Source organism: Meriones unguiculatus, chromosome 2, assembly GCF_030254825.1.
Source record: "Meriones unguiculatus strain TT.TT164.6M chromosome 2, Bangor_MerUng_6.1, whole genome shotgun sequence".
Lineage (NCBI taxonomy): Eukaryota > Metazoa > Chordata > Mammalia > Rodentia > Muridae > Meriones > Meriones unguiculatus.
The window spans coordinates 123,187,946-123,209,937 of NC_083350.1; the positions used below are offsets into that span (position 1 = coordinate 123,187,946).

General features: G+C 36.5%; 1 protein-coding gene across 2 annotated transcripts in view; it reads right to left on the reverse strand.

Annotated features, from left to right (window-relative positions):
• The window catches only part of Trhde (thyrotropin releasing hormone degrading enzyme), a 471,067-nt gene that overhangs the window by 96,644 nt on the left and 352,431 nt on the right, over nucleotides 1-21,992 (reverse strand). For both annotated transcript variants that reach the window (XM_060378067.1, XM_060378066.1), the window contains exons 10-12: nucleotides 21,378-21,466; nucleotides 12,863-12,996; nucleotides 12,697-12,752 (exon numbers count right to left, since the gene is read on the reverse strand). In XM_060378067.1, coding sequence (XP_060234050.1) covers nucleotides 12,697-12,752; nucleotides 12,863-12,996; nucleotides 21,378-21,466 — 279 coding nt within the window. The remainder of the gene's footprint in view (nucleotides 1-12,696; nucleotides 12,753-12,862; nucleotides 12,997-21,377; nucleotides 21,467-21,992) is intronic.

The window sequence follows — 21,992 nt, forward strand, 5'->3', positions numbered from 1 at the left end:
AGAGCACTACCCGGGGAACTAACTCAACTTATCGCAGTTTCCAGGTAGAGAGCAAAGGGCACCTATATTTGACTTAAATGTGCTATTACACCACTAATATCAGTGAAATGAGCTCCTAACAGAGATCTCCAGATCTTGAAGAGACTGACAAATTCTGTTGAAAGTGTGAGAGGTGGAAGTAAATTCCTATTGCTGAAGACCACGTGCACTTCAGGCATAGCGCACAGGGGACCCTGAGTTGGAACTGTACTGAAAATCTCTTCCTTAAAGATGAGATTTCATGGTACCAAAGAACACCATGCAAGCTTCCAGATGAAGGAAACAACTAACAGCCTTACCTACCTATCTATGATACATATGAGCAACAATAATTACCAGCACGACAAAATAATCCTGAGTATAATAGTAAATGGCATGTGTACCCTTGCAATAACAAACAGCTCTCTAATTGGACTCAAGAACCATTCAACAAGGAGAAATCATGCCTGGTCTTGGAAATCTAGCCAACTACCCAGGGCTAGTAAAGTCTTGGATCTTCCATGAAGTCGTGGGAGGAGAACCTACAACTACCCCTTTACTAAACTGGCATAAAACCTACATGGACTCTAAACATTTGTCCCTACACTCACAGATAAGTGTAGTTCTTGCCTCTCATGAAAAACCTCTCTTCCCGACAGCGGTCATTACAGAAAACAGCCAACCGAAATGTAGAGATGTAGAGCTCAGGCCTGATGGAGACAACTCTCACATAAGCCTTGCCCCTAAGGCTTCAGTGTCATTGCATAAGGGGGTGTACAAAGATAGAACAAATAGAGCAGAGACTAAGAGAACGCGCAGTTAATGCCAGGCCCAACCCTAAGAAAGCCAACCCGTATCACTACTAACAATACCCTTACTATGCTGGTAGACAGGAGCCTTTCAGAGTTGTCCTCTGAGAAGCTCCACCCAGCTATACTAAGAAGCAGATACTGAGACTCACAGGCAAATCATAGGAAAGTCTAGTGGAAAAGAGGTGAACACAATAACTGGACCAAGAGGTGACAAGAGCTCCACAAGACCAACAGAGTCAACTAAACAGGGCCCAGAGGAGCCTATGGAGTGTGAGGCATCAACCAATGACCATGCATGGACTGGACCTAGGTCCTCTACATATATGTAATCAATGGGCAGCTCAGGCTTCATGTGGGGTCACTAGTAAGGGGAACAGGGAATATCTCTGACATCAACTATGTTGTCTGCTTTTTGATCACTTCCTCCTGATGGGACTGCCTTACCAGAGTGCAGGGGAAAAATATGAACTCAATCCTCATGTGAATAGATGAGCTGGGATGTGTGGGTAGGAGGCATTTCCTATGCTGAGGAATAGGGGAGGGAGGATGCTAGAAGGAGGGTGGGATTGGGAAGAAAGGAGGGAGGGATCTATGACTGAGATGTAAATTAAATAAACAAATTAATTGATTTTTAAAAATAGTGTAAAAGCCAGAGGAACAGGGAGTTTGCTGAGAGATTTTGTCTCCTAGGAATGTCAGAAGCTACACGTATAAAGCCTAGTACTTACCTAAATAAGGTAAGTAGACATGCTAAAGTGGATGGAGGAAAGTTCAAAAGTTCATTCCTACACAAAGAACTACAGGCAGCTAAGTAATGCTGAAGCCTGGAGAAATACTCTAACCCAGCAGAGAGGACACTGGTTCGCTATCCAATACCAAGTAGTCAGCCCTGAAAACATATATGTAACATTGTAGAGACTGATCAGATAATGTTTGTGTATTTAGGAACACACACACACTCTAACAACAATTTCTGAAAAGAATCCATTAATTTGAAAGAGAACAAAGAGGCAGATATGGAAGAGTTTAAAGAAAGGAAATGGAAGGAGGAAATAATGTAACTATATCATAATCTTTTTTTATTTTTTATATTTTTATATTAATCACAGGTTATTTACTTTGTATCCCAGCCATAGCCCCCTCCCTCATTCCCTCCCAATCCCACCCTCCCTTCCTCATCTCCTCCCTGCCTCTTTCCAAGTCCACTGATAAGGAGGTCCTCCTCCCCTTCCAACTGACCCTAGCTTATCAGGTATTTTCAGGACTGGCTGCAATGTCCTCCTCTATGGCCTAGCAAGGCTGCTCCTCCCTCGTGGGGTGGGGGTCTACCTAGCAGTATATCAAAGCAGATGCTGAGACTTATAACCAAACCTTCAGCTGAGTGCAGGAAATCATAATCTTAAAAGACAAAAGAATTAACTTTAAGAACTTCCATCTGATCAGAAGGAAGGAGAAGAAGACCTCTTCTATCAGTGGACTTGAGGTGGGCATGCATGAAGAACGGGAAGGGAGGGTGGGATCGGGAGGGGAGGAGTGAAGGCCTTATGGGGGGATACAAAGTGAATAAAGTATAATTAATAAAAGTTTAAAAAAAAGAACTTCCATCTGCTTTCATACCTTGTAGGGTAGAGCCTTTCAGAGGTCCTCTGGGCAGGCTCCTGTCCTGTTCCCTGTTTTCTCCTTCTTCTGATGCCCATTCTTTTTGCCTTTCTGAATGGGGATTGAGCATTTTAGCCAGAGTCCTCCTTCTTGATTAGTTTCTTTAGGTGTATAAATTTTAGTAGGTTTATCCTATATTATATGTCTAATATCTACTTATGAGTGAGTATATACCCTGTGTGTCTTTCTGATTCTGGGATAACTAACCCAGGATGATCTTTTTCAGTTCCCACAATTTACCTGCAAATTTCGTGATTTCCTTGTTTTTTATCGCTGAGTAATATTCCATTGTGTAGCTGTACCACAATTTCTGTATCCATTCTTCAGTTGAGGGGCATCTAGGTTGTTTCCAGCTTCTGACTATTACAAATAAAGATGCTACAAACATGGTTGAGCAAATGTCCTTGTTGTGTACTTGAGCATCTTTTGGATATATGCCTAGGAGTAGTATAGCTGGATCTTGAGGAAGCACTATTCCTAATCGTCTGAGAAAGTGCCAGATTGATTTCCAGAGTAGTTGTACAAGTTAACATTCCCACCAGCAGTGGAGGAGTGTGCCCCTTTCTCCACAACCTCTCCAGCATGTGTTGTCCCTTGACTTAGTGCAGGGAATCTTTTGAAAGAAGTGGAAAATAGTAGGACCTGGAGAGGACAGGAGCTCCACAGGAGAGCAACAGATCCAAAAAATCTGGACACAGGAGAATTTTCTGAGACTGATCTTCCAACCAAGGACCGTTGATGGAGATAACCTAGAACCCCTGCACAGTTATAGCCCATGGCAATTCAGTCTCCAAGTAGGTTCCATAGTAATGGGAGTAGGGACTGTCTCTGACATGAACTGATTGGCTTGCTATTTGGTCACCTCCCCCTGAGGGGGAGCAGCCTTACCAGGCCACAGAGAAAGACCATTCCCGAGGAGACCTGATAAACTAGAATCGGAAGGAAGGAGAAGACCTCCCCTATCAGTGTACTTGGAGAGGGGCATGCATGGAGAAGATGGAGAGAAGGGGCTACAGGGGGATACAAAGTGAATAAAGTGTAATTAATAAAAATTAAAACTAAAAATACTTTTAAAAAAGAACTTCCATCTTAAGAATCTTGGTTAAAAATGTTCCCTCTTTTATATTAAAAGTCTTCTTTAAAAAACTTACAAGTCTATTCAAGTAAATGTGATGTAAATGAATATTTTGCGGGAGATATACCTAAATAAATCACTTTTTACAAAGGTATGTGTTTCAAATCCTTGAGAATTTCCCAAATAGTCCTATGAACTACCAGGTTTAGGTTTCAAAACAATTAGGGAATCCGTGAGAACGAGAGTTGTGTCATGTAAGCCTAGGGAGTACAACTATATTGGGAATATACAAAAGAAAGCATCTGATCTAAAAATCATAATATAACTTTCAATTCATGAGCTCCTGAAGAACACAAATACTTAGACTTACTCAAATATAATTGTACTACAGTTTGGAAACCCAGACTACTGATTATCACAGAAAGTATGCTTCCATGAAAAAAAAAATACAACCTACAGATATCCACCCAGTTTTTTAACGTAAGAGAACAAGCTGTTTGCTATGAAAACGGATCAGACCTATGAAGTGATGTCAAAATCCCGCTCTTCTGCTTTCTACTCGGCACTTGCAGGCATTAGACATTAATATTAAAACATTCTCTCCTACAGTGCTGAAACACAAATCTGGCGTGGGAAGGTTACAAATTTGCTGCTGATTTAATGCAGCATGGTGTAAAGATCTGTAAGAAAGGTGCATCCTCAAGAACCACAGGGCCACCCACCCTAAATACCTCAAGAGATGGCTATGTCTCAGAAGTACCAGGTACAATACCTCCCATAAATCCTTTTCCCAAGGACAGTGTCTGTGTTCCACCCACAACACATTTCTAAAGACAGCTCAAAGGAATATGTTAACCCATTCTTTAACCTTGAGTAAACCAACATTTGCCTGGAGGAATAGAAAAAAATCACTGAAAAAAAAAATCCGGAATTACAGTCTTAGTTCTTACAGGGTTTTAATAGAAAACGGAAGATTCCCAGCTCATTACAGTAAAATGTCCTGAAAATGCTTTCAGACTATTTTTAACATTTCTTTAAGTGTTGCAAAAATTAAGCCTAATTTAGAGACCCTTTCTGTATAGATTTTTAAATAATTGCATGCAGAAAGGTCTGAAACAAGCAGGCTTCAAGGTGACTCTCTTGTGTCTCAAGATGTGCACTTGCAGCTGATGACAAATAGATAATTAGAGTCCACAGCCTGGGGATGTGAGAGATGTGATCTTTGGATATGACCATGAAGCTCAGGAAAAGGGAGGAAAAGCTGAGAGGATACTGTTGAAGTTATCCTTTCTATTATTATTACAATTTATTCACTTTGTATCCTAGCTGTAGCCCCCTCCCTCATCCCCTCTGGCTTTTATTCAGTGAAGAGGATTGGAAACATATAGCCAACAGTAAATCTTGTTCTGCAATAAACAATTTTATCACTTTTAGGATTTATAAATATTTAATTTTAATTCTTTTGCACATACAATCCTGTGCCTTAACAGAAAATAACTAAAAGCATAATTATCCATGAATACATGCTTCCAAAGAGTCTCCTGAAACAGCTAGGGAATCTCCCTTTTCTCAGTGTCCAGTGAAATACAATAAACTATGTGTAATCTGTTATTATTAATAACACGAGCCAGGTATGGTTGCACACTCCTTTAGTTCCAGCCCTTGGAAGGCAGAAGCAGGTGGATCTTGGTGAGTTCAAGGTTAGCCTTGTCAAATGCTAAGTCATTACAAAATAACTTCTAGGACAGCCAGGACTGTTACTCAGAGAATTTTATTTCAAACAAACAAACAAAACAAAATGAAAAAAAATAAATATATAAACAAACAAATAACTTTAACTATCACATTTTAAGTATAATTGTGAAAGTGCTCATGTTAATGAATAGTACTTCAAAAATGATAAAAATTGAAGAAAGAATTCTAAAATTAAATACTCTCATGCAGTCAGAATTCACAAAGCAGTGGATAGTATCAGAGAGATTCAAGATCACTGATCAGGCTTTTCAAACCACTGAGGAGGGAATCCTGACATCTCCAAAATAAGTCCTATCAGACAAGGCATTTTCAACAAGGCTTTCTAAGCCCTTCCTTTCCCCATTCCCTTAGTAAGGGCAGCACACCTTATCTAAACAACTGTCTATGAAAGGAAGAGACTGTTTCTATCCTGTAGGTTCACAGAGTTTTACTTTCCCAGATCATGCTACTATTCCCTGCATTAAATAATAAATTCCACTAATGTCCTTTAATTTTTTATTAATTTATTTTTGTTAATTATAATTTATTGATTTTGTATCCCAGCTGTAGGCCCCTTTGTTGTCTCCTCCCAATCACACCCTTCACACTCCCTCTTCTTCTCCCATGCTCCTCCCCCAGTCCAGTGATAGGGGAGGTCTTCTTCCCCCTCCATCTGACTCTAGCCTACCAGATCTCATCAGGACTGGCTGCATTGTCTTCCTCTATGGCCTGGGAAAGCTGCTCCCTCCTTAGAGGGCGGTGATCAAAGAGCCAGCCCATGAGTTCATGTCAGAGAGAGTCCCTGTTCCCATTAGTAGGGAACCCACTTGGTGATTGAACTGCCATGAATACATCTGTGCATGGGTTCTAGGTTATCTCCATGTGCTGTCCTTCATTGGAGTATCAGTAGCAGAAAAGGCCCCAGTGCCCAGAATTTTTGGTTCAGTTGCTCTCCTTTTGGGGTTCCTGTCCTCTCCAGGTCTTTCTCTCTCCCTCTTCTTTTATAAGATTCCCTATACTCTGCCCAAACTTTGGCAATGAGCCTCAGCATCTGTTTCAATACTCTGCTGGGTAAAGTCTTTCAGAGGCCCTCTGTGGTAAGCTCTGGTCCTGTTCCTTCTTTTCTCCCTCTTCTGATGTTAATCCAGTTTGCCTTTCTGGGATGAGGATTGATCATCTTACTCAGGATCTTCTTTCTTTCTTGCTTAGCTTCTTTAAGTATACAGATTTTAGTATGATTATCCTATATTATATGTCTAATATCCACTTATAAGTGAGTATATACTGTGTGTGTTTTTCTGATTTCCTTTAAATGACCCCACCCATCAGGATATCAAAGCAGATGCAGAAACTCTCAGCCAAACTCTGAAAAGAGCACAGGGAACTTTATGGAAGAATCGGGAGATAGAAGGACCCAGAGGGAATAAGAGTTCCACAAGGAGACCAACAAAGCCAAAAAATCTGGACACAGTGGGGATGGCAGAGACTGATACATCAAGAAAAGACCATGTATAGAGAGAACTTAGAACCCCTGCACAGATGTAGCCCATAAGCAGCTCAGTCTCCATGAGGGTGCCCTAGTAAGGGGAGCAGGGGCTGTCTCTGACATGAACTCAGTTGCCTGCTCTTTGATCACTTCCCTCTGGTGAGGCAACCTATCCAGCCCACATAGGAAGAGTATCCAGCCAGTCCTGATGAGAGCTGATAGGCTAGGGTCAGACAGTAGGGGAGGAGTCCATCCCCTCTGTGTACTAGGGGAGAGGGAGAAGGGAAGGAGAGGGAAGATATGAGGGAGAGGGCTACAACTGGGATACAAAGTGAATACATTTTAAAATAATAATAATAATAATAATTAATAATAATAATGGAAAAAAAAACAACAATAACAAGAAAGAAATGATAAACATAAGGAGTGTTCATGAATTGGCCCTCCACACACACATGGGTAGTCAATGGCCAATTTAATCTTCCTGTGGGTCCCCTAGTGAGTTGAGTTGGTGCTGTTTATTGCATCCACACTTTTTTTAAATAACAATTTTAATATATGAAATAATTCTTCATGAACATGACAGACACCATTTATTTATAGTGAATGAGATAATATAAAGGAACAAAGGTAGTTATGACTAGACCTCCTCTCTAAAGGTCCAGATGACAAGATCTGCAAGTTTCAATCAGGTATCTCTAGAAAACTGTTTCAATTTCACAATAAAATGGGGGGGGTATGGTCATTAAAACTCCAGATTTATTCAACAGGTAAAGTGACTCATACTTTGCAATAAATTGCCTATAGTTAATTGTTGTCTCCTTTTTCATCATTTCCCCGTGACCGGGCTGCCTTGCCAGGCCTCAGTGGATGAGGATGAGCTCAGTTCTGATGCAACTTTATGTGCTGGGTTAGTTAAGAGGGATAGAGGGGACGCTCCCCTTTTCTGAGAAGAAGAGGAAGAAGAAGAGAAGAGGTGAGAAGGGGGACCTGGAGGAGAAAAGGGAAGGAATAAAGATCTGAATGTGAAGTGAATATATAAATTAAAAATAATGAAAAAAGAAATGATCAACACCTGTGTTACTAAAGAAATGTTAAACAAGGAACAAGTGAGTCACACAGAAGACGTAAAAGAGCTAACAAAAATCATGTTGCAAAAAGTCCCATTTTAAAAAAGAAATGAAACTAGGCTATTTTTTAGAGAAATTGTGTCTCTCTCAGGGGTAGCAATATGTATCCAGAAAGAAAGAAAGAATTGCCCAAACCCATGATTTTAGAAGCATAGAGCTCCCCCTAGGAATCTGAACAAATAATGATAAAAATACACTGCTAATGGAAAGTTCACATAAGCTAATTCTTTATCTATTCACTTATAAACTAATATATATCTGCAGCATGACTTCATGGAATTTACCAAAATTATTCCAAAATTTACATAAAATGTAAGATTTTTAATAAGAAAAGATATTTTATCAAGTGTAGTAATTATAACTCTAAACTAAAACTAAGATGACATGGTACTAGTAAGCAAAGTGATGATATAACCAAAAGTCAAACTACTTCACTAACATGGCCATTTTTAGCAAGTTAAAAATATTTCAAACATGAAAAAGAAAAAAAAGGTAAATAAAGATGAAATAACTAGCAACAAATTAAGTATCTTTAAAAAATTTCCTCTTTCATGCAAAACATGCAGATGGATTAAGGAAAGAATAATTGATGAGATAAATGCAAAACAAAATAAAATTTCTAGAAAAACAGAATGTTTTGCTTGATGATGAAATATCATAACATACAAAAATTTAGTGTAATGATGGAGAAAATATTTCAAATAGATGCTACTGAAAGAAATAATACCCCAAAAGCATACAAAGCATTGAAATGAAGTATGTTTGCTTGCTTTCTATTTTTGCAATTTTCTTTCTTTAACTAAGTAATAATTTATAGAATAACATATGTGTAAGAAAAAGTGAACTTTTGACTATAAATTAATAACTTATAAGTAACAGCTTAAGCTAGGAGTATGTCAAATTTTAAATAATTACACATTTGCAGTAATGGAGAGTTTGATGGAATTGAGCCTTCCATATGGTTGACAAGGGAAATCAGCTGAGGAAGACTTTACAATTTACTTTCTTGTTTTTGTTTTCTAAAAATTAATGCTTTTCCAGCCTGAAATTCCACTTACAGAAATCAACTCTATAAAACCTCCACCAAAACACGACAGGAACTAGTCCAGGGTCCTCACCACAGGCAGCATCATACGAAAACTCAGAGATAATGGAAAGCTCCCAGGATTTATTTTTATAAATGACTCAGAGGACAGGATAAATCTTTCTTCAGGATTTTAAAATTCAACACCATAAAGGTTTAGAGGGGGGAAATGTCTGGTATAATACACACCATATATTCCAACTTTTGCATCTGAGGAAGATAAAGCAAGGGTAGGTGGTAGATGTGCTGAAATTGAGTCTTAACACTTTTTCTTTGTTGCTGTAAATCATTTACCTTCTATTGTACAGGTGCATGTCTTTCATTTTGTTTGTGGGGGTACAGGGTTACACTGTATCTCAAGTTAGCTGGAAATCTCTGTGTATCCCAGGCAGATCTCAAACTGACAGCAACCTGGCTGCTTCAACCTCTCAAGTTCCGATATGCTCCACAACACTGTCTGTATTTTTAGAGAACTCAAAGTTTCCAAAACTTTATAACAAATTGTAGGTAATTTCACAAAATTAGTAAAATTTGTATAATATTAGTGTAATTCAATACCAGACATTAAATTAAGTCACAGTAACCACAAAATGATTACAAAGCACTTTCTTCTGGATCATGCAAGAACTACCAGGAAGCAGGACATGCATTGTGGAACAAAATCACATCTTTAGTGTCCACAGAAAAAACAGATAAGCCTATACTAAAGGATAGAGGCTAAATATTTCCACTTGCTCATTTACTATATAAGTGAATTGTAATCCAAACAGATAAAGAAGGTGTGACAGAAAGGAATTCCATAAGGGAGATGAATTCACCTGGCCTTGAACTCATGAGCTCTGCTACGTCATTGTTGGGTATTAAACACCTCCATTCCCCACACGCATGCACTGCGTACAGCTATGGCTAAGTGAGTTACCCCTATTACTCCTGCAAGTCTCCACTATGAAATATCTATGGCAAGAACAGTCACTGAATGCATTTACTGAGACTAAAATGGGTCACTAACCAAACCCTCAGCTTTGTCTGTGACCTGCTTGTGTTTGATGAATATTTGCTCTTTGTCCACTTGTTACTTTCAAAGAGGCCAAGAAATATCTGATTTACCGTTGTGTTTAAAAGAAATTTACATAAACAATTTTAAAATGTGAAATATTTCACTGAATACTTAAATAGAAATAACATTTAAGTCCAAATACATAGAGTGCATTTACAGGAATAAGTCTTATTTTTTTACATATTAACTTTAACTCCATTTCATGAAACTTTTCATGATCAGAAAAACAGGCTATAAATATGAAGTCAATATTTTAGAGATTTTTCGTCCTTTATATAGGTAATAACAAGATTATATATTTCAAGGTTTTAAAGTCTTTAGAAGTATAATTTTCTGGTCATTATTTCCTACACAACTCTTTATACAGTATTTGTAATTTATTACGTAGTACGTAGCCAGAATTTAGAGATCATTTAATGCTGTACGCAGGTTATACATAAGTAGTATTTGCTTTACATAGAACTATGGGCATCCACAGATTCTGGTGTTTGTGACAGGCCCTAGAGCAATTCTGACATTAAAAAGAGAAAAGTGCATATTTTATACCACACAGGAAGATGTCTGCATATTTAATAATTAGTTATTATGAGGGTTTTTTGTTGTTACTGGTTTTTCCCCTAACCCTTTATTCTTTGTGTTCAACAATTGTCTCTCTTTCTCTGCTTCTATCTCAGTAAAGTATTACTGCTACCATAATCAAACTCTGTTTATAACTTAGGGAGCTCTCTGTACTTCTCTGTAAAAAAATACCTTTTGTACATTTCATGTTTTCTTCCAGGTCTTCATAATTTCCTACAGAGTAAAAGCTGTGCCTTAACCATTATCTTCGTGTATCATTATCTCTACAGGCCTTTGGCCATCTCGACTGCTTCTAAATTTTTCCATAATAAGATCTTGTGACATCATGGAAGGGCCATAATGTACCTTTGCTCACTTAATGGCTTCATTTAATTCGTATGTTTTAATTAATTAATTAATTTATTATTATTATTTGTGTGTGTTATATGAAGTGTATGTAGGAGTACAGATAGACATGTACCACGACACTCCTGTAGAGAGGTCAGAAGACTTTTTCATTTTGTTCTGAAACAGGGTTTTTCTTTGTAGCCTTGACGGTTCTGGACTCTGTTTGTAGGCCAGGCTGGCCTCAAACTCAGAGAGATCCACCTGACTTTGCCTCTACAAGTGTTGGGATTACAGGTGTGAGTAATCACCACCCTGCTGAAAGGACACTGTAGATTCTGAAGATCAAACTCAGATTGCCAGGTTTCTGTTTACCCAGTGAGCTTAATGATTGTATTCTTAATAGATACTTCCTTGTAGAAAATCGTTGAGGGAGGGAGGGAGGGCCTGGGAGAGAATGAGGGATCGGGACATGGCTGGGATACAGAGTTAATAAAATGTAACTGATAAAAAAAATAAAAAAAATAAAAAAAAAGGAAATCGTTCTTGGATGTTCTCAGTGAGTGACAGGGTCCTGTCTGCAGATGTGCCTCCTTGTCTCCTCACAGTGTGTCAAATAAGAAAGGTAGTTAGTGATGACCTGTGGTGCTTTGTGTAATAACGAAGTTGAGGGTAGAGTTGGTTGCTCTTTATGCTTTGTGTCAATAGACAAATGTCCTGTAAACTTTCTTTTTGACATTGCTTATTCACAAACACACACACACACACACACACACCACCACCAACAAGCTCTCTAAGTTGGTTGAAGAATTTCAGTTTTGTTTCCATCAAAATAATTATCAAGTACCCTTAGTGTCAGCTCATCAGTTTGGATGGATTAGAATACTACAGGGAATGGAATATTTTTAATATATTCTGGAGAATTGAAATATGATTGAACACATAAATTGCAAAAGCAATATCAGTTCTTGTGAATGAATGAATCCCTATTACTAGCCTAAGCCTTGTGTTTATGTGTGCACAAACATAAATAACCAGATCCACACAACTAGGGAAAGTATATCAAACTACGATTAACTTAAAAAGAGACAGGTCTCAACGGTGTATGCCTTAAATTCCAGCACTCAAGATTCAGAGGCAGGCAGATGTCAAATTTGAGACCATCCTGGTCTACAGAGCATATCCAGGACAGCCAGGGCTACACAGAAAAACCCTGTCTTGAAAAACTAAAAGAAAAAACATTATAAATCTAATTATGAAAGCAACTTCATATTACTATAGTTAATGCAATCAAAGTGTTTTGGAACATGATTGATATGTTATTTGTATCTTTCTTTCTGTATAAACTTTTCATAATGAAAAATATTTAAATACACTTTCAAGTTAAAAAAAATAACCTAACATTTGTGAGAAATAACATTGCTAATGCTTGAAGGTGTTTTCTATCAAGTGTTAAATGTGACGCAATGGCCATTGTGTAGAGTTCATTAATGAAGAGATAACATGAGTCTCCAGAGTTTTTTAAATGAACTTGCAACGAAACTGATAAAGGTTTTACTGTCTTGGAAATATCCTACGGCTGTTATTGATTTAGAATTTGGGTCACTTGATATAGTTCAGATACAAACAAAATAACATAAGAAAGAAATTTACATTCTAGTATGAATGCATAATCTAAATTAATGTGAAAAGTCTTACAGGCATGGGTTTCATTGTGGAGATCCAGAGTAAAACATACCTGGCCAGGCTGAAGGCATCATCAATCAAGCCTGCACGGTTACTGACGGAAAGTACCTATGAGACCAGTTAGAAAACGAGAAAGGATGGGGGTGATAATTCTCATCATTAAAATGGCAGGTGTCCACACATCAAAACAATCACTAATAAGTAGATCAAAGATGTACCTCATGGTTCCTGATTAATTGATCGATCAATAATCTCCAGTTCCTTAGGTCATAGTTGACTCTAAAGTAGCCAGTTTGGTTAATGTTTCCAAGGATCCAGCTTCCTTTTTCTAAATATGCTATTCTGTGATGTTCTGCAAGTAGCATTTGAGAGTAAGTAGATTTTTAAATTTTTAGAGTTAAAGAATAATAAAGTAAATTTTTAAATACAAGAAACAGCAATACAAATAATTTAGAGAGAATGCAACCCTAAAATGTAATTGAAACCTATTCTTTAATCCCCTCCATCTATAACTGGATAGAAAGTTTTTATTTTTTTACTCATTATTACATCAATTAATTATTTTTAATAATTATCACTTTGTTCTTGACAGAACTCTTTATTCTATTCACAATTTCTATACTCGAAATACATGGCATCTAGAATTCCCCCTCTATGTTCAAGTGGCTTTTAATTAGATTTAATATGCAGCTAGCACAAAAGAAATCGTTAGGCATATATTCTATTAGTTTTATTCAGGAAAAAGTGATCAAAATAATAGTGATCATTTATTTGAAAGCCACTCTTGTTTCTGGCTTTTTTTTTTTTCATGTTTCCCTAGGAATGCAAATAAATAACAGACTTTCCAAAACCACCAGTAATGACAGAACAAGGAAACTCCATTTGCTCAAGACTCTTAACAGTTCCACATAGAGTTAGAAACAATGAGAATGCACACCCCCTAATGGAATTACTTAAGAAATGTTGGAACTTGTATTCATCAAGCAATTCAATTAACAAAGGGCAGGAAACATGTCATAACTTCTTCCATATTTAATATTTAACTCTTTCAAACATGGTATAGAGTTACTTTCACTGTGTATAGTTAGCTGTCACAGGTTTTACAAATCAAATATCATTTGCAATTGTAGCAATCTTGTTGAACTTCAGAACTCATTCTTGAAGGAATTTTTACAGTGAAGTTAATTAAAATGTGTATACACACAGACAGAATTTGGTACCCAGACGAAAAAAAAAATACTAGAAAATAAAATATACTTGTATGTTTTAATTTTTATGACTCAAAACCACAGAATTTCATCAAGATTCAATATAAATCAGTATAAATCTGAATCCATTTTAAGAAAAAAAACCATGCTTCTAATCCTTTAGAGAAGGAATGTATAAATTACTCTCAAGTAAAAGATATTCAAGAAAAGGTTGCATCAATTAGACTAATTAATCCAATCTATACTACATACCAGCAATTTTCAAAAAGTCAGCCATAAAATCAAGTGTAATTGAAAACAAATTTATACTTTATACCGTACTTATACTTGAAATCTGCTGTGGTCACAGAATCTAGGGAGAACCTACTGATGTTTTGCTAAATGACATGTTGTCAAACTACCTTCCAACTACTTATTCTCATACCCATGAATTTATGATGCTCTCAGCTTTCATAAGGAATTTTTTGTAGAAGATATTCTGGCAAGCTAAAGCAACTTAATAAAAAGAAGGCAATAAGTAAGATGTATGAATTGGAAAACATTAAATCAAGTGTTGAAGATAATGTTTTTCCTAAGTAATCCTGATTTCCTTCAAACATTCAAAACTTTTAAAAATTATTTCTCTTAGCGTTTGAGATTATAATATAATTACATCGTTTCCCCATTATTTTTTTTTTGCTCCAAACCCTCTCAACATTCCTCCTTGATCTCTTTAAAGTGTGTGTCCTCTTTGCATTACATGCTGTAACATATGTACATTACATGCATATGAAATGTACATATATATATATATATATTCCTAAATACATAAGCGATAACCTTCTCAGTTTGCACAATGTCACTTGTATGTATGATTTCAAGGTCAATTTATTATTAAAAATCCAGTCAGTGTGCTCTTCCCTGGGGAAGACTATTTCCCCTGCTCTCAGCATTCTGTCCTTGCTTGTAGTTCTTTGAGAAGGGCTGCAGCCTAACAGCTTCCTCCCATCCCCTCTAGCATGTCTATTATTATGTTGTTCAGCTCATGTTTAGGCAGTCATGTCAGCATGACTACATGTGAATAGCTTCTGACATTCTCCAGAAACACAGTCTCACAACAAACTCCCTGTGCTCAGGCTCTTACGCTTTTTCTGCCCTTCTTCCACAGTGTTTTCTAGGCCTTAGGAGTGGGCGCTGTTTTCTATGTATCCATTGGGACTGGACACCACGGCTCAGCACTTACTGGTGTACATTTTTGTAATGGTATCAGTTGAGTAAAGAACAGTAAAACTTTGAATTCAGTTATATTAAATATAAATTTGAAGTTAGCTGCGGACTTGGCCACAAATTGTTTTTATTATGTTGAGGTGTACCCCCTTATATTCCTAATACTTCAAGCATTTTTATCATGAAGAGGTGCTGGATTTCTGTCAAAAGACTTCCGAATCTGAGATGATCATGTTATTTTTGTCTTCCAGTCTTGTTTATATGGTGGATTTACATTTACGAATTTATGTATGTTTAAACATCCTTGTCTCTCTGGGATGAAATCTACTTGATCATGATTGAATATCTTCTGGATATGTTCTTGGATTCACTTTGCAAGTATTTTTTGTTTGTTGTTGTTGTTTTTCCTTTTATCATTATTAATATCATTTATTACAATCTATACAATTTATATCCTGGCTATGGCCTCCTTCCTTAAATCCTCACAATCCTACCCTTCCTCCTTCTTCTCCTATGCACCCCCCCAGTCCACTGAGGACCTCTCCAGGTTCTCCTCCTCTTCCATCTGACCCTAACCTATCAGGTTTCATCAGGACTGGCTTTTTTTTTCTTCCTCTGTGGACTTGTATGAGATATGTACAACTTTTTATGTAGGCAATTAGTGCTATGGTCTTGACTCTTAGAGCTGCCTTTATTGTGTCCCATAAGTCTGACTGTGTTGTCTAGAATATTCCATTCTAGAAAGTTAATTTTTTTTTATAATTTCTGATCCTTTTTTCATTTAGAAAATAGTTGCTCAGTGTCCACGAGTTTGTAAGGTTTCTATTGTTTCTGTTATTGATATCCAACTTTAATCAATGGTGATCTAATAGGGTGCAGAGTGTTATGTCAACACCCTGAGACTTTTCTTTTTTTTACATATATGTGGTAAATTTCAGAAAAAGTTCCATGAGACACTGGGAATAAAGCATATTCTTTTGTTTGGGGTGAAACGCTTTGTACATAGGTTATGTCCATTTGGTTAATGACGTCAGTTAGTGTCAGTGTTTCTTTGTTTAATTTTCATCTGGATGACTGGCCTACTGCCAAGAGCTGGGTACTGAAGTCACCCAATATCACTGTGTGAAGATCAGCGTGTGACTTAAGCTCCTGTCATGTTTCTTTTATGAACTTCAGAGCTCTTGTGTTGAAGAATAAATGATAAGAATTGAAATGTCATCTTGGCATCTTGGGGAAATATATGTATACATATTCTATTATATATAGTTTATAATACATATGTCATATGAGTTCTAATAAGAATTATAAATGAATAAATGTCCTTTATATTTATTTAGTTACATTTAACTAAATAAATTTGATAATTTTAAAGCTTCTTTCTTTATAACTGGTTGTGTGTTTGCATGTGTGAGTATAACGGTATGTGCACACGATTATAGGCTTACAGATGCATGCAGACACCAGAAGACACTGAATCCCGTGAAGGTGAAGTTACAAGGTGATGTGAGTCCCCCCAAAATTTGTTCTGAGAACCAAACTTGGGTGTTCTCTAAAGAGTACTACATGCTCCTAACCTCTGAGACATCTTTCTGACCCAGATATTTAGATAAGTTTTATTAGTGTTGTTTTCTAGTTAAGCTGTGGCATCAAGCTTAATATATAAATATACATTTTACAAACATCAAATAATAATGTGTTCTTACAATGCTAAATTCATTTCCTAAATTTGTTCCTTATTTACAAATTGGGTAGTGATGTGTATAAATAACATGTAATCTAATTTATTCTTATTTTTGTTTATTTTATTAAAAATCTTAAAAGTAGATTATAGTCAAGTGAGTGTATATATTAAAACATGAAAATAATCTCTATATCTTCTACATTGCTTGACTAAAATAAGACAGGCATAAATTGTTTTATAGAATTCTATCATTAAACTTATATCTAAAACCTGAAGTTATTATTATTCATGAATATTTGTATGGCTTTATAACAAATGAGATCTTTGGGAAACAATTCCCAGAAAGATTTTGCAATAGATTTTAAAATGTCTTTGCAGTACTAGTTAATTACCTTCCCAAATGTTCTGCAAATTAACTAATAGCAGGCAATGAATTTTAAAAAGATCTTTTCTGATGGCCTAATGAGGTATGGTGTTTGATGAGATCTGTAGCAAAAGGTATGGAAGTTATATTTTGAATGTTCCTAATAATAATTGAAAATTATATTTATATCTAAAGTGGTGCAAGACTCAGACTATATAAGGCATAGAGGAGTTGGTATTTTATAACATATTTTACTTTATAGTCACTGTGGAAATGATAGTTATGCATTTCTAGCCAAATATGCTACTTGTAGAACATGATAGTTAAAAATAAAATAAGTGGAAAAAGTCAGCTAAGATAGCATCTGTAATGATACAGGAGAAAGAAACCCAGAAATTATATATATAACCCAGATATTGATATTTTTCACTGGATTCTTATGAAAAATCCAATGAAATAATGTGATGAAACCTGTAAACACCCATACGCACGTTTCCAAAAACACTGTGTTGAGTAACTAACAGAGCTGCAAATAACCCTATTATAAATATAAGTGTGTGTCCAGGAGTTGAAAAAAAGAGAACCAAGCTCTTAAAGGCAGTTTTTCACTTGACAATTTGCACATTGGGCAAGCATTCATCAAGACTTGATTCCACACTTCTAGAATGTGGATAAAAGATAATACTGATTTATAAGGTTCGTGGGTCATAATTAAATCACTTTGGATGAAAGCTATATGGTAAGCCATTTTTTAATATTTGGGATCAAATTTTCTTCCGCAGTGCACCTTTCCTTCTCTGATGTTTGGGGTTAAATTTGCTTTCCTCCTTTCGCCATTCAGTCATAAACAGTTAGCATGCAAGTTATTATGTTCATAAATGTTTGAAATATTTGTATTTTCATAGTAAGAATTTAAAAAAAAAAACCCACTTATCGGACGGGTCTGATGCTCTTTGGGTGGATGACACCTAAATGAACATCTGTACAAAGTCCCAATTTATTTTTAATATCAGAGATCAGACCTCTACTCTTGCCTGATGCGTCTAAAACAAAAAGGGGGAACTGTAGAGAACTGCGGAATGCTATGCCTTAAAGATGGAGCTGGTTTCCGCCTTCCACCTTCCCGATGGTGAGTGCTCTCTGTCACGAACAACTCCACATTTGGCTAAGGCCGAGGATCTGGCTTGCTTCCATGTATGTGGACCTATCTGCATTGCCCCCGTGGCACGCCTGGGTTGGCTACCCAGAGGCTATTTAAGCTGTGGGCTGGCTTTCCCCGGGGTCCGAGGATTGTTTAATGTTCCTGAATAAACTGCATTGAAAAAAAAAAAAAACCACTTTAACCTGCTTTTAAAAATATAAAAACTGGTATATGTGCTACTCTTAAACTATAATGATCTGCACTTTATTTGTGAATTAATTATCCATCTAATGTGCCTTTCAAATGAATTGTCGATAACCTGTGAAAAATTAGATCAAATTTATACATATTACACACCAGTGACTTACCTTAATATTGTAAAATGAAATCTACATTACTGATAATGAAATTATAAAACATTGACTGGCTAATGTAATTAAATATGTACTCTATTTTAACTTATTGTAATAGGAGTTAAACATTACTTCTAATGTTTTTTTTAATAATTGTCTTTGTTCTCAGTTAATTATATTTTGAACCAAATGAGACAAAAATAACACAAAAGCCCGTCTTTCCTCCCATAAACTCTCATTTATTTTATGGTTAGTCATCAGAATGAAAGACTTCAAAACAATATGGAGCACATTCAGAATGAGATTGTGAAGGTAGTACAAGTTGACCTTTCTTTATGACCCTTTCTCTTCCATGTTTCTGCATTCGTGAGATCTTTGAGACACAGTGACATCACATGGCATCAGCTGGAAGCCTCAGCATCTCACCTTGACCAAGTATACATTAAACAGAACTTGCTGTGGGTTAGTGAGAAATGATACCCTGTCCAATATAGGTGGAAGAGGTATAGCTTTGGGTTGGGGAGGTGCCCCATCATACCATTGTCTAGATGGATAGATAGATAGATAGATAGATAGATAGATAGAACCCTTCTAGAATTTTACAGTACATAAATTGTACTTCTGTGTATAATGATTATAAAGATCAACAAAGGCAGTATCTAAGGTCAAAACCGAGCGTAAGCAGAAAGGTTAATTTTAATAAAAACTATGTGTGGATATTTTTAAAAATCCTCAGACATATTCATCAGTTGGGGCAAGGGATGCCATGGCAGTATTTTCTATACTTGTGTGATTAAAGGAATATTATGACTAACGCTGCAGGAGATGGACCTGTGATATGTGTTTAAAAGAAATCAGACTGTAACTACACCTGAACATCATTTACATTAAAGTGTCTAATAGGCATCTTAGGCTTCACGTGAGCCCAATAGTTAGGACAGTGAGTGGGGAATATCTCTAACATGGACTATGCTACCTGCTTTTTGGTCACCTTCCCCTTATGAGACTGCCCTACCGGGCCGCAGGGGAAAAAGACAAACTTGGTCTTCATGTGAATAGATGGAGGATAGTGGCAGGAGGAGCTGCATTATTCTGAGGAATAGGGGAGAGGGCATGCGAGAGGGAGGGTGGGACTGGAAGGAGAAGAGGGAGGGGCCTATGACGGTGATATAAATTGAAGTAAGAAATAAAAAGAAAAAAAAGAGAGCTATTTATGATGATACGTAAGTATTGACTCAGAAACATGGTGTTGATGTCAATTCTAAGGGATAGAATGAAGAAAATATAAATATTTTATTTACAAGGAAAACACCAAAAGATGTTACATATTTCAATGTGTTCTTATATATGCTATAGAATATATGTATATATCCCTTATAAGATAAATACTTATATGAAACTCCATGCCTGCTTATTTATACCTGATAGTGCTCAAAATTATAAGATTTGTGACTTTAAAATGCTTCCCATAAAGAAATAAAAAAATATCAATTTATAGACAATGAGACTTAAAACCCCTGCTCAGATGTAGCCTATAAACTCAGTCTCTACTTGGGTTCCTAGTAATGGGAACAGAGTCTGTCCCTGACATTAATTCAGTGGCTGGCTCTTTGATCACCTCCCCCTGAGGGGAGAGTAGCCTTGCCTGGCAACAGAAGATGACAATGCAGCCAGTCCTGATGATACCTGATAGGCTAGGGTCAGATGGAAGGGGAGGAGGACCTCCTTATCAGTGGGCTAGGGGAGGGGCATGGGCAAGAAGAGGGAAGGAGGGAGGGATTGGGAGGAGACAAGGGAGGGGGCCACAGCCAGGATACAAATTGAATAAATTGTAAATAATAATAACAATAATAAAATGTTAAAAATAGTTTATTAAAAAGCATTAAGAAATTCAAAGTAGAGCACATTTGACCGTCTGAATCTGAAAGAAATATTAAGTAAAAGATAACTGGCTTTTTCTCCAAGGCAAAGGAATGTAGAAAAAGAAAGAGCCTGTATCACACTCTAGCATGAAAGATATAGATTTGATTCAAGAAATAGCTTTCTTTCTGACAGTGAATTGAAATAACTCACTATTTTAAGATATTTAGAAAGAGAATGAAATCTTATCTCTTCTAGCTCCTGACGCCTGATTCACCTAGGAGTGTGTTTGATGATTTTCCTGAGTCCCTACAACGAGCTCTACAATTACCTAATACCAAGAGAAATCTTGTTTTCTCATTCTTTATAGGGACAACCTGGTAAGGAAAAGGAAGCCAGAGGCCGTGCTTAAAAATGTGATCTCTGCACTCTGCCCAAAGTTTGGCTATATGAGGGCCGTAGGGGGATATAAGAGGGCATGAGGGTGGGATTGGGAGGAGATGAGGGAGGGGGCCACAGCTGGGATACAAAGTGAATAAATTGTAATAAATAATAAATAACATTTTTTTTAAAAAGTGATCTCCGTTTCAGTGTTCTTCTTATTGTAAAACCACTTGTAATTATACTTCAATTGTGTTTTAAATTATAAATTTATTCACTTCTAAAATGATTAATACTATAACCATTAATTACTTTCTCTGCTTTCAAAGAAAAGAAGTAAACTTAATATTTATACATCAGTCTAAAATTAATCCATTTATAAACTTATAATACCTTATTTAACAGAAGTGATTACTGTTAATGTGTTTTCTCTTCATAATATTTTTTACTCACATTTTGTAGCAGCTGAAAACAGAGGTTAAGACACTAAACAATTATCTGAATGCAAACAGTTCCCTTGGAGATAATTTATATTTTACCTGATTTGTTAGACACCCAAATAATTGCTTCTGAAGACACATGGCTTCTATTTCCTACCACGATGGTTAATGGGATCTGCCACAGGTAACTGGAAAATAAAAGAAAACGTTAAGAATGAAAACAGCTGTATCAGTTGTGCTGAGACAAAAGCAAGCTAGCATTGCCTATATGCCATTTGTGCAGTTTTTATTACTCTTTTGGGGGGGGATATAATCAAGCCATCAATTAATCAGTCAACCAATAAATCCCAGGCCTAACGAATATATGCAGAAGGAAACTTACCTTCCCAGGGCCACTGAGGAGAGTTAGGTCTAATAGTTTTAACTTCATTGTAAAAGAACATTCCACAAAGCTTGTCTTCCAAAAACAGACTTGCAATTTAGAAATAAATGCAACTAAACTCTATAAATCTGAGCTGTGCTGTTTATTGATTGCAGTCTAAAAATAGCTCTTTTCTACTTTTTTGGATTAAACTATTATACAATTTGGTAGTTTTCTACATTTGCATATTAGCTCTGTCCTTATTTAGTGACTAACATGTCTGATGGGCACCAGCTACATATTTTACAGAGAATTTCTTGTTGCACAGTCAAAGATACCCAGTACGGAATAAA